This window comes from Emys orbicularis, chromosome 2, assembly GCF_028017835.1.
Source record: "Emys orbicularis isolate rEmyOrb1 chromosome 2, rEmyOrb1.hap1, whole genome shotgun sequence".
In the NCBI taxonomy this organism is placed as follows: Eukaryota; Metazoa; Chordata; order Testudines; family Emydidae; genus Emys; species Emys orbicularis.
In genome coordinates, this window is record NC_088684.1 from 104,926,339 (window position 1) to 104,939,131 (window position 12,793).

Below are 12,793 nucleotides of genomic sequence, written 5' to 3' on the forward strand. Positions count from 1 at the left end.
CCCATTTGAAACTAAATTGTGCATGTGCACTCCAATAGGGGATATTGTGGATATCACTATGAATACTATGATGCCCCATCCCATTTTCTGGTGTGAGGGGTAAAGGTTATTGATTGGACTGTCAAGGGAATGGCCACCTGTTGGGGTCCTGGTTGGCGGCAGGCATGCCTCTGGTACCTCCTTCTCCTTTCTCCAGTTGCCCAGAACACACGTGGAAATTGTGCTAGGGCAAGCACAAAAGAGAGTGGAGTAGAATTCCGCCTCCTGTTGCTATCCAGTGACCATTTTGGGGGAGAGCATAACAGAGGTGAAAGTAAGCTGGTACGGTACGGCGTACTGGCAAGAGCCGGTATGCCATGCTGGACTGGACTGGCTTCTCCGGTGGGTTTAAAGGGCCCAGGGCTCCAGCCACTGCGGGGAGCGTCAGGCCCTTTAAATCACTGCCAGAGCTCCGGCAGGCGGGCTCGGGCGGGGATTTAAAGGGCCCGGGGCTCCCCGCAGCAGCCAGAGCCCCGGGCCCTTTACATCACCGCCCGAGCCCTGCCGCCCCGGGGTAGCGGTGGCGGGGCTCCTGTGGTGATTTAAAGGGCTCGGAGCGCCACAGCGACTGGAGCCCCGGGCCCTTTAATTCGCCCTTGAGCCCCTGGGCTCCCAGCCGCCTCTGCAGCTGGTAGCTCTGGGGTGATTTAAAGGTTAGGGTTATTGACTGGGCCTTTAAAACTTGAAAGGCCCCACCTCTTCCGGTTGAGGCCACGCCCCTTCCGGTTGAGGCCATGCCCCACTCAGGACTCCGGTGTACCGGTAAGTCCTGTAAGTTACTTTCACCCCTGGGGCATAAGGAAGCAGATTGGCTCCAGTGAACATCCATATGCATTTCCCCTTACCCACTAAGTTTAAGCATTCCTGGTTATGCAGTAACCATCCTTGCTGCTGAAAGCTGCTCTACCCACTTTGCCTTATATTTTGTTGTTTTCAGAGCTGGTTTTCCAGGCTTGCTGTGGGTCTAACTTTGATCGCATTTTGGGATCAAGAAAGATATTTTTCCTTCTCTGGGCAAGATTGGCACAATTTTGGTGGTGGTTGTGGGGTTTTGTTTTGTCTTTTTTCCCCTTGCTCACAGCATCATGGAGGCCTGGTAGGAAAGGATAAGAAAGATGAAAGTACCTTGAAAAAAAAATTAAAAGGCGGGTGGGGGGGAGCAGTGATTAATCAATGTCAATATATGCAGTGTTGTAGCCATGTGAGTCCCAGGATATTAGAGAGACGAAGTGAGCAAGGTAATTTTATTGGACCAACATCTGTTGGTGAGAGACACAAGCTTTCAAGCTACACAGAGCTCTTCTTTGTGTCTGGTAAAGATATTCAGAGCATCACAACTAAATACAAGTTCAAAGGGATCATTCAAGGTGAAGTGGCCCACTGACACCCCTGGTTTGAGATAGGCATGCCTCTACCACCTCCTTTTCCTTTCTCCACTTTCCCAGAATACACACACAGATTGGACTAGGGCAAGCATAAAAGAGAGTGGAGTACAGTTCCACCTCCCATAGGACAAAAATGAGGGTTATTGGGTTACAGATTGTTGTAATAAGCCACAAATCTATCCTTGCCACCATGGATATCACTTCCCTATATACCAACATCCCTCATGAAGATGGCATAGCTGTCTGCCTCAAATATTTACAAGACAATGGACAACACTCAGCTATTCACCCCTCAAAAAATCATCAAACTCATCCATTTTACATTCAACAATAAACATTATCCAAACTGTGGGTACTAGGATGGGCTCCCTCTCCATGGGTCACCTTGAAGAAGAATTTCTGGCCAAAGGCACCACAAAGCCAATTTTATACCTGAGATACATAGATGATATTTTCATCCTCTGGACAGATGACTTAAACTGCCTCATAGATTTCCACCACTACTTCAACAACCACCACCCATCCACTAAATTCTCTCTGGAACACTCCCACACTACCATCAAGTTCCTGAACACCATGATCAGCTTCAGCAGTGGAACCCTACAGACAACAATATACAAGAAACCCACAGATCACCATGCCTACCTTTACAGATGCAGTAACCACCCCAAACACACCAAGAAATTTGTTACCTACAGCCAGAGACTCAGATACCACAGAATATGCTCCGAGGAGAAAGTCCAGGATAAGTGACACCTTAAAATACTCAAAACCACCTTCACTAAGCAAGGACACTCCACCGGAGAAGATGATCACATCATGAAGTGGGCCACCAAATATCCTGAGAAAACGTGCTTCAATACAGAAATAAAAACCCCTCTGACCATACACCCCTAGTTGTCACCTACAACCCCACACTGGAATCCATGAAGGGTATCATCAAACAACTATACCCCATACTCGATGGCGACCCCATCCTGAAAGAAATCTTTCCTGAACATCCCTCCCTCCCTTTTAGTATTCAAATAACCCCCCAACCTCGCCACACTGACCATCAGAAGCAAGCTCCCCACAGACCAGGACACACCAACTCAAAGGAGCACCAGACCCTGCCAGAACAACAGATGCGACAGAGAACCTGCAGGCATATCTCCACTGTGCTATGATCAATACCGCTGACAACACACCTTTCAAGATCCATGGGTCCTACACATAGAATCATAACATGTTGTGTACCTCATCCAGTGCACTAAATGCCCAAGTAACAACTGTGTGGGTGAAACCAGACAATCACTACATACTCAAATGAACTCAGACATGAAAATGATAAGACAAACACCCCATTTTACCTGTGGGTGAACGCTGTTTACAGACCGATCACTCTATATAAATCCTCTTCCTCAAAGGAAACCTGCACATTTAAAAGACAAATCTGGGAGCTTAAATTCATAACTTTAGTAGACACTAAAAATCATGGACTGAATAGAGACATAGATTTATGATTTATTACAGCAATCTGTAACCCACTAACCCCCCTTTGTGTCCTATGACTACAGGGTGTTGATGGTTCACTTCACCTTGAATGGTTCCTTAGACTATATGCTGGCTACTTATGTTAAGCTATCTGTTCGATCTTGTATTTAGCAGTGACACTCAGAATACCTTTCCCAAACCTGAAGAAGAGCTCTGTGTAACTCAAAAGCTTGTCTCTCTAACCAACAGAAGTTGGTCCAATAAAAGATCTTACCTCACCCACCTTGTCTCTCTGTCAATATACATTGTCTCAATTGGTGGCTGGTGTGCAGTACAGGCCAGGGTCTCCAAGGGGCCAACTCCGGGGTAAATCTGAGCACAGGACCCAGGAGGGGACTAATGGACCCTGTAAATTATGCAGACTGAACTCCCCCTCATCTGTGTCCTCATTTCCTTTTGCAGCAGAAAATATTGGGATGAATCATTAATTGTGTAGGAGGGGTTTGGCTACGCGAGCTAACCTTAGTTCCTTGGTTGTGTGGTGTGGGGCCATTTTAACACCATACTGAACTCAATTATTACCTGGTAGAGCAGGAGGAGGTTGGTAGACAAACCCCCTTTAATATTAAAACAAATACAGTTGTGGACTGCAGCTTTAAATCCATTCACTTGACTATATCTTTATTCTCCTGCATGTCCTGATCAATATATCTGCTTACTTAGCTGGTATCTATGTTAAACAATAGCTTTATTATGGAACAATACATCTTGGAAATGGGATATAGAGCTTTTGTTCCTCAAGATCAACAGTCCAAATTCAGACCAGAATAACAGTGACTGAAAGTCATTGCCATCTGATGGCTGTTAGGTGGCTTATGTAAAAACAATTGTTAGTCCTAGTGGATCATGTTAGGTGTCTACAGTAACAACAACAAAACAATTACAGTTGTCAGTCTCAGCAGAGAGTCCTAGGACTGACTGGGAGTGGAGATTGAACTACAGTTTTAATCTAGAGGTCTATTCATAAACACTAAATTCACTTTGGGGGGAAATATCTCTAATTTAAAAAGAACTGCACGCTTCATAAATGTTTGCTTACCTAAAAGATTAGCTTATTAATTTTAAATTGTGATAAACTTTTAATATTTGCTGCTATGCGACAGACTGAATATTTGTAATTGTGAGGCATTTACCTCTGAAATAAAAAAAAAAATGAAGAAAAATTAGTTTATTTTTCCAAGTGTGGACAAGGATTTTCCAAATCCAGATTAGCAGTTACTAGCTGGTGGAAAGCAACTTTGCTATTTTTCTAGAACTTCTTTCTGTATTTCAGTGTTGTGTATTATAACTTAATAACATTTAAATAATGTTTTAATTATTTTGTATGTTGCTAGCAACTATTGCAAACAGAAAATAAAGGAACCCCTGTACACAAAATAAACTATTCAACAGTTGTTTCAATCAGAAATGTATTGTGAGGTTTTTTATTTAATCTATGGTAATAAAAGCTGCCAGTTAGACAGACACCGGTTCTTATGTGACATTGATTTTTATCCCTTGTTTGTGTTCTGTTTTATTATTAAGATGACAATAGTCTAGTAGGTCCACTGTAATGCAACACACAAATCTATTATAACCTGATTATATTTCCCCACTGGAAGCATTTTGTGATAGAGGGCATAATCTTTAATGGAATTTGTGTGAAATTAAATTATACAAGCATCAATAAACATAACATAATTCAGAAGGAGTAAATCAGCTTAATTTATTTGCAGCTGTAATGCCATCAGTGTTAGCAGAATGCAAATGCAGAGGTTTAAAGCAGTAGCTGAAAAACAGTGCCAGATGAGCAGAAAGTTAAACCCTTTATTAGACAGCACTGTAATTTGATGGGCAGAATGTTCACGGTTCAGCAGATCAGTACATGCAGTCGGGAGAGAAAAAAGGCTTGGTTTCTAAAGAGAATTTGAGTTACTCTGAAGTGAACAGAAAAGTGTTTGATAGTACTGGTGAGATGAAGGGAGGTGGTTATTTCATAGCCTGACCAAAAAGGCCTCTTCCCAAGTAGGTTAATAACCAAATATAATCTGTTTCGCCTCAGAGATAAATGCAATTAGGTTCAGCTGAGCATGGCTGGAGTATGACATAAAATATGGTGCTAACTTGGTGGTTACTGTAACAGCAACATGATTTTAAAGGGAAATGGATACTCTTATTCTCTTTGCTACCTGCCAAATGGGTAGCTTTTACAATGTTAGATTTTTGTGTCCTGCCCAAGCCAGGAAAATTTTCATCCTGAAGTAAAGGCAACTGTTACATGAACTAGATTAATTCATATAGAAATATGTTTCATTAACATGTAAAATCAGAGGGGTAGCCGTGTTAGTCTGAATCTGTAAAAAGCAACAGAGGGTCCTGTGGCACCTTTAAGACTAACAGAAGTATTGGGAGCATAAGCTTTCGTGGGTAAGAACCTCACTTCTTCAGATGCAAGTAATGGAAATCTCCAGAGGCAGGTATAAATCAGTATGGAGATAACGAGGTTAGTTCAGTCAGGGAGGGTGAGGTGCTCTGCTAGCAGTTGAGGTGTGAACACCAAGGGAGGAGAAACTGCTTCTGTAGTTGGATAGCCATTCACAGTCTTTGTTTAATCCTGATCTGATGGTGTCAAATTTGCAAATGAACTGGAGCTCAGCAGTTTCTCTTTGGAGTCTGGTCCTGAAGTTTTTTTGCTGTAAGATGGCTACCTTAACATCTGCTATTGTGTGTCCAGGGAGGTTGAAGTGTTCTCCTACAGGTTTTTGTATATTGCCATTCCTGATATCTGACTTGTGTCCATTTATCCTCTTGCGTAGTGACTGTCCAGTTTGGCCAATGTACATAGCAGAGGGGCATTGCTGGCACATGATGGCATATATAACATTGGTGGACGTGCAGGTGAATGAGCCGGTGATGATGTAGCTGATCTGGTTAGGTCCTGTGATGGTGTTGCTGGTGTAGATATGTGGGCAGAGTTGGCATCGAGGTTTGTTGCATGGGTTGGTTCCTGAGTTAGAGTTGTTATGGTGCGGTGCGTGGTTGCTGGTGAGAATATGCTTAAGGTTGGCGGGTTGTCTGTGGGCGAGGACTGGCCTGCCTCCCAAGGTCTGTGAAAGTGAGGGATCATTGTCCAGGATGGGTTGTAGATCACTGATGATGCTTGGAGAGGTTTAAGCTGAGGACTGTAGGTGATGGCCAGTGGAGTTCTGTTGGTTTCTTTTTTGGGCCTGTCTTGTAGCAGGAGGCTTCTGGGTACACGTCTGGCTCTGTTGATTTGTTTCTTTATTTCCTTGTGTGGGTATCGTAGTTTTGAGAATGCTTGGTGAAGATCTTGTAGGCGTTGGTCTCCGTCTGAGGGGTTGGAGCAGATGCGATTGTATCTCAGTGCTTGGCTGTAGACGATGGATCGTGTGGTGTGTCCGGGGTGGAAGCTGGAGGCATGAAGGTAGGCGTAGCGGTCGCTGGGTTTTCGGTATAGGGTGGTGGTAACGTGGCCATCGCTTATTTGTACGGTGGTGTCTAGGAAGTGGACCTCCCGTGTAGATTGGTCCAGGCTGAGGTTGATGGTGGGGTGGAAGCTGTTGAAATCATGGTGGAATTCTTCCAGGGTCTCCTTCCCATGGGTCCAGATGTTGAAGATGTCATCAATGTAGCGTAGGTAGAGAAGGGGCGTGAGTGGACGATAGCTGAGGAAGCGTTGTTCCAGGTCAGCCATAAAAATGTTGGCATATTGTGGGGCCATGCGGGTGCCCATAGCGGTGCCACTGGTCTGGAGGTATATATTGTCACCAAATTTGAAATAATTGTGCGTGAGGATAAAGTCACAGAGCTCAGCAATAAGTTGTGCTGTGTCATCATCAGGGATACTGTTCCTGACAGCTTGTATTCCAACTACAGAAGCAGTTTCTCCTCCCTTGGTGTTCACACCTCAACTGCTAGCAGAGCACCTCACCCTCCCTGACTGAACTAACCTCGTTATCTCCATACTGATTTATACCTGCCTCTGGAGATTTCCATTACTTGCATCTGAAGAAGTGAGGTTCTTACCCACGAAAGCTTATGCTCCCAATACTTCTGTTAGTCTTAAAGGTGCCACAGGACCCTCTGTTGCTTTTTATGTAAAATCAGTCATTTGTATATAGTTCCAAAGGTGTGTATTGCGCTATAGAGACGAAGAAATAGACATGGGCCAAGATTTTCAAAGATGACTAGTGATTTTTATGTGTCTCTGTTTTGGGGTGTCCAACTAGACACATATTAAAGGGGCCTGGTTTTCAGAAAGTCCTGAGCATCCACCCTCTGAAAAGCAGGCTCCTTTTAAATGTTTCTAGTTGGGCACGTAAAACTTAATGCACACACCAACACTAGTCACATTTCAAAATCTTGGCCATAGTCCCAGTCCTAAAGAATTTATATTCTTAATTGATCACAAAAAGACTGAATTGTAAGGGAGAAAACAACATGCATGGGAGAGAAAGGGGGTAAGGGAAGAAATACAGAGAAAAAGCTTGTCATTATTTTGGTGGTTCCGTGCACATCCAGTTAGTTACTGGCTTAAAAGTGCAGTTCTTATTAACTAAAAGGACTGAATTAGAGGCTCATGATTTTTGAAGGATTGTAGGAAAAGGTGGGTTTTGAGGTGGGATTTACAGGAAAAGAGGAGAGCTCTGTGGCCCACAGTGTCAGGGATCAAAGCAAAAGCTGTTTTAAGTATCCCCTTTCATTAGATACCTGCTTTAACTTTGTTTGTTGACTGAATGGGTATTTTAAAATCCTGTGAAAGGTGACCTGTAAAACTAGAATGGAATAATTATAATACATTGTCAGATGATAGATTATTGAAAAATGCATTTGCTCCTCTAATGCATGTAGACTCAAACTAAAATGCATAAAAAGTAGGAGAGTGATAGGTCTGGAAAGACACGGGCTTAGTAGGTTGATGTTGTGTCTGCATATGCACATTGCTCTGCCAGTATAGATCAGCACTGAGGTGCAACACCCCTTGCATATTCCTGGGTCTCTTCAAAGCCAAAAGCTGCCAACTATTGGAATGGTGGTTTGATCACCGGCATAGAACTCACAAGTAGCTTGAAACAGTTCCTTCATACAGTTGTTTTCAAGGGGTGACTTTTCAGGTGTACATTGACATTCATCTAGTTTCTTTCTTTTGTTGGATTTATTCATTATTCATTGCCTTGGGTGTTTGTTTATTATTATGTTTTAAAGATGCATTCCCAATCTAGTGGAAACAGTACCAGCTCGACACCTTCCAGAAAAGTGCAGTCTTCAGCACCCAAGGTCCGCAAGACTGTCAGCAGTCGGATACATGAAGCAGTGAAAGCTATTGCTTTGTGTCATAATGTGACCCCAGTGTATGAATCCCATGCTGGAGTGACTGGGGAAACAGAATATGCAGAAGTGGATCAGAACTTCAGTGATGAAAATCGAACTTACCAGGCTTCTAGTCCTGATGAGGTTAGTATGCCATGTTAAATGTTTTAGTTTGGGAGTAACATTGTTTCTAAAAAAAAATTATTTAACAAAAGAACAGAACTTTGAGTGAATTAGTATTTATTTTTTGGGGGGGGAGTTCTTCACGAAAAAAGTTGATTATTACAAACACATGGAGGAAAGAAATTAATATGCTGATTTGATGGAGGAAATGGTACTCTGCATATGATCAAAGTTAAATATATGCTTAAGTGCTGCGCTAAATAGGGATGCGTTCTTGAATCAGGGCCTAAATGTATTATCCATGTTAGCTGATAAAATTCTTCAAGGGAGTATATTCATGGGAGTGACACAAGGCACAGGATTCAGAATTCCATAGAAGTGACCCATAGAATGACAGTTAGAAATATATTAGTTGTACCCTTTCTGAGGAAGAAAAATACAAAGTAGCATATTTCTGATCCTAATTTGGATCTCCATAAGTAAACGTGAGGAGTCAAATATGATTTGTATGTTTAAAGAAGTGTTAATAGTGCCTAGAGACTGGGATAGATATTTTACTGTGCTTGCTATAAGTGTTACATAAATATTAAATATTTCATCATATAAAATACCAGCACTATCCTAGCTGCTCAAGTCACACTTTTTCAATGTAGAAACAAATTACAAATAGTATTTCTAGGAAACTTTGTCCCCATTATATTTGCTGTCAAGTGCTTCATATAGAGCCAACTAGCACGGCTTGTGGGTATTTCATATGCTATAATCACTGTTCACAGGGTCTAGGAACTGTAAAGTGAACCCATATGGATAACTGGCTAAGACATTCATCCCTTTCCTTAAGATTAAAATCAAGGTAGGATTTCAGACATCATGCTTTAGGTATATAATCAATATCCACAATCAGTTGTAGGCATTTCTATGGGTTTACGTAATGTATGTGATCTCGATGAATGGAGATAAGCAGAAATTGTGTTTATGCATACCAGTCATGTTTGGAATTTATTATAAACATATAATTTGTGTTACCATATTTGCATATTGATTGTTGGATCATATTCTGGGCTACAAAATACCTCAATACACTGAGGGAGAAAGATACTGTAAAACAGAATAAACATGGATTTTTTCAGATAAGAAAATAACTAAAAATAAAGAGCAGATGACTAAGGATGTAACGCTCCTTTGACCCTGGAACCAAAGAATGACCTAAATCAGAGGAACAGAAACCTAGATAGTAACCCTTTGCAAATTGTGCCCATGTGGAAGTTTTGTGTGGAGCCTGAAAAACCTGCTGTAGAAGAGCACAGCTCCACTTTTGTCTAGATGGGGGAAGTGTAAGAATTTGAGGATAGCATGAAAGTGCTTGACTTCTGAAGGTAGGTAGAAATTTGACCTAGCAGAGAGGAAGAGCAGTTTGGTGGGTGCTGAAAAGACAAATGGTGGATTTTACATAGAGGGTCGAAAGGAAAGCAGGAGCTTATTGGATTAATGCTGGGCTCGAAGGGTAGAAGAAGCAGACCCTGTGTTACTGATATGGTGCAGAGGAGCAGCAGGGAGTGTGGTCATAGAAAAGTGTTGATGCTGGGCCAGGTGGCTCAGGAACAGGACTGGAAACTGATGGAAGAGCAGGAAGGGAGATTTTCCAATTGAGGGAGAACTGGATCAAAATAACTGGCTGTTTCAGTGTGAGTGAGTTGCCTCACATGGGAATGAGACTTCACAGTTTGAAGGGTATAGGAAGAAGGAAAGTAGTGGAAGGCAATGTGAGGCTTGAAGGGGGCGTGGTGTAGACTGGTTTTAAGGGAGAGGAGCTATAGTTGTACATCTTAGGAGGGCCACGCATTCAATCACCCAAACTTGAGAATTCAAACTACAAACTAATGAAGCAAAAGCACTCACCAACCGTCTTTTGAAGATACAGTCCTAAGTGTTTTTTTAATCTTTTAAAATTAATTTGCCTCCCTTTGAAACTAGTAAAATTAGTACATCAAACACGTATCTTTTAATTTAATAGGATATTGCTATTGGGTAAAATATCAATATGAAGCCACAAAAACATTTAAATAATGTAAACATTTCAGCATGACTAAAAAAAAAGCGGAAAGTGAAAGACTAGGAGGTCTTTATCATAATTTTTTTAAAGAGCTCTATTGATGCAATGTTTGCAAATCACTGGAGCCTAAGGAAAATAATGTAAATGGTTCATTATTTAGCTTATTGAACTTTCCTGCAGTTAGGTTGACAGATGATGCCAATGTTTCCCAATCACCAAAGTACCATTTTAAAAGCATTTTTTATTGAATAAAGTGCTCTGAATATTGCACCCTGGAGCTTTATTTAGGGAAATGGTTCAATTGATGTTTTCTGTTTAACCTCAGCATTGACCTATCACAACATATTTTGTTAATAAACAACATTATCATTTAATAGACTTAACCAGTTTTATACATTGTACTTCCTCAGTATTACAACTCTGCTCTCTTAGATTTTGCTTATGGATCTGGAGTGATTGTATTCTGTTGAAGAGATTATTTTATTGGTGGCCTTCTGTTTTATATAATCTAGTGTTTGTCATTTTCGTAAGAGACATTACTTGAAAAATTATAGACAGTTTAACTATAAACTGTTCTTCCATGTGAGAAAACACAGGAAACATTTAAATATTCTAATGAAAACAAATTACTGACTTAATGAGTTGACATGATGAATTCATTTGAAATTCTTCACAATCCCATTATATATGGCATTGTGACAAAAATGCATGTTTAGGAGTAGCTACATCCACCATAAAATATGTAGTCATTGTCTTAGAGTAGCCTGAGATAAGTAACTGATTTTGTATTAATGTGAACCCTACTTCTGCCAGGCTCATTGTTTCTTATGATAAGTGATCAATATTTCATTTTCTCTGAAAGAGTGGAAAGTTTCATTTGTCTGTCACTTCTGTCCTCTATAGCTACAGCATAGCAAACAATGCGTACACACTGGGAAAGCCATTGACAAAATCTAAAACAACTCTTGCTCAACTGTCATAAGTGCCTGTTCACATTACTTGTGGAAAGCCAGTGCTAATCTAATGTAATGAACAATCATAAAAGGATATAAACTAAGTAGGTAGAGCAATAAAGTACAAAGGTCACAGACCCAAGTAATTCAGAGGCATGCTATGAACAGGAGCCTTTCAAGACCTTTGGCCTCCTTTGGTCAAGAAAAATAGATATGTCATGATTTTTAATGACTGCTTACTCTCATCTACTACTTATTTATTGGTTATGCGTTTTCCTGCATTGTTATGCTCCCAAACATCTAATTCCAACATTTGGAATATTTAAATGTTACATTAAGATATGGTCAGTCATCTCATTCAAATGTTAATGTGCAAGAGATAACAGAGTTGCTAAAATTAATTACAAGGATACAAAGCTGATCATTTGAAAAGGGAAATGATATGCCCGTAGTGAAGCAGCTTTTGTTTACACAAAACTAAAGCTGTAATGTATGAGACATGTTGTATTGTTTAATTCATTTTTGTGTGTGTGCTTATTCAAGCAGGACTAATTGTGTTGTTTTGTCAATGTATTTGTGAAGAGCAAATTATTCAGTAGCATAAAACCATCACTTCCATGACCTTCGAGACCCACCAAGAATAACTACTCCATACCCTATCTTGAATATTGACTGGTGTTTTCCCAGATGATCAGATTGTCGTTTTAAGTTAATAATTTGATTATATTTAACCATGAATGTTCCTAATTAAAAATCATAAAATACAAATGTCAATCACTAAATCATCATTTGTAAATATAAACAAAGGAATGCAGTCTCTGAGTATTCTTCACTGCTAATTGGAATCATCTGAACTGTTGCTGAACAAGTGGGAAGAATTCCCCAAAATCTTTACAGAAAATAACTTGAACAATTGGAAACACTCAGTATTAGAGCAGTATTGAAAAAATTCTCCCACACCTCCACCTAGTCTCAAAGAATAGTCTTAATTTAAAAATGGCGTGTACATACCCTGTGTATCCTTTGTATAGCAGGTTGATTTTGTGTAAATTGAAAGTAACTCTATTGGCTGCAGTGAAGTTATTTGCAATTTATACTGATTAAACTGAAAGTGGAGTTTGGTTCATGGGCTGTAAAGTACACTGAGTGAATATTATCTGAAAGATTTAGAGTAGTTACATGCCTCTGTCCGAAGAGGTATTTGAACGTGGTTTCATAGAAACATATTATCATTTTCTTTTTGCCAAGATGAGGCAACAGTTTAAATCTGAGATATACCATACACTTTATACAGTATTGGATATGTTTGATTCAGATCACCATGCATAGCTCAACTTTATCTGAACTTATCCAAGCTATCTAACAATGTTATAGAAAGCCATCTAGATATAATCTGT

General features: G+C 40.5%; 1 protein-coding gene across 1 annotated transcript in view; it reads left to right on the plus strand.

Annotated features, from left to right (window-relative positions):
* The window catches only part of ATP9B (ATPase phospholipid transporting 9B (putative)), a 292,171-nt gene that overhangs the window by 233,115 nt on the left and 46,263 nt on the right, over positions 1-12,793 (plus strand). Inside the window, exon 15 of the mRNA XM_065397949.1 lies at positions 8,163-8,411. Within this exon, the coding sequence (XP_065254021.1) occupies positions 8,163-8,411 (249 nt within the window). The remainder of the gene's footprint in view (positions 1-8,162; positions 8,412-12,793) is intronic.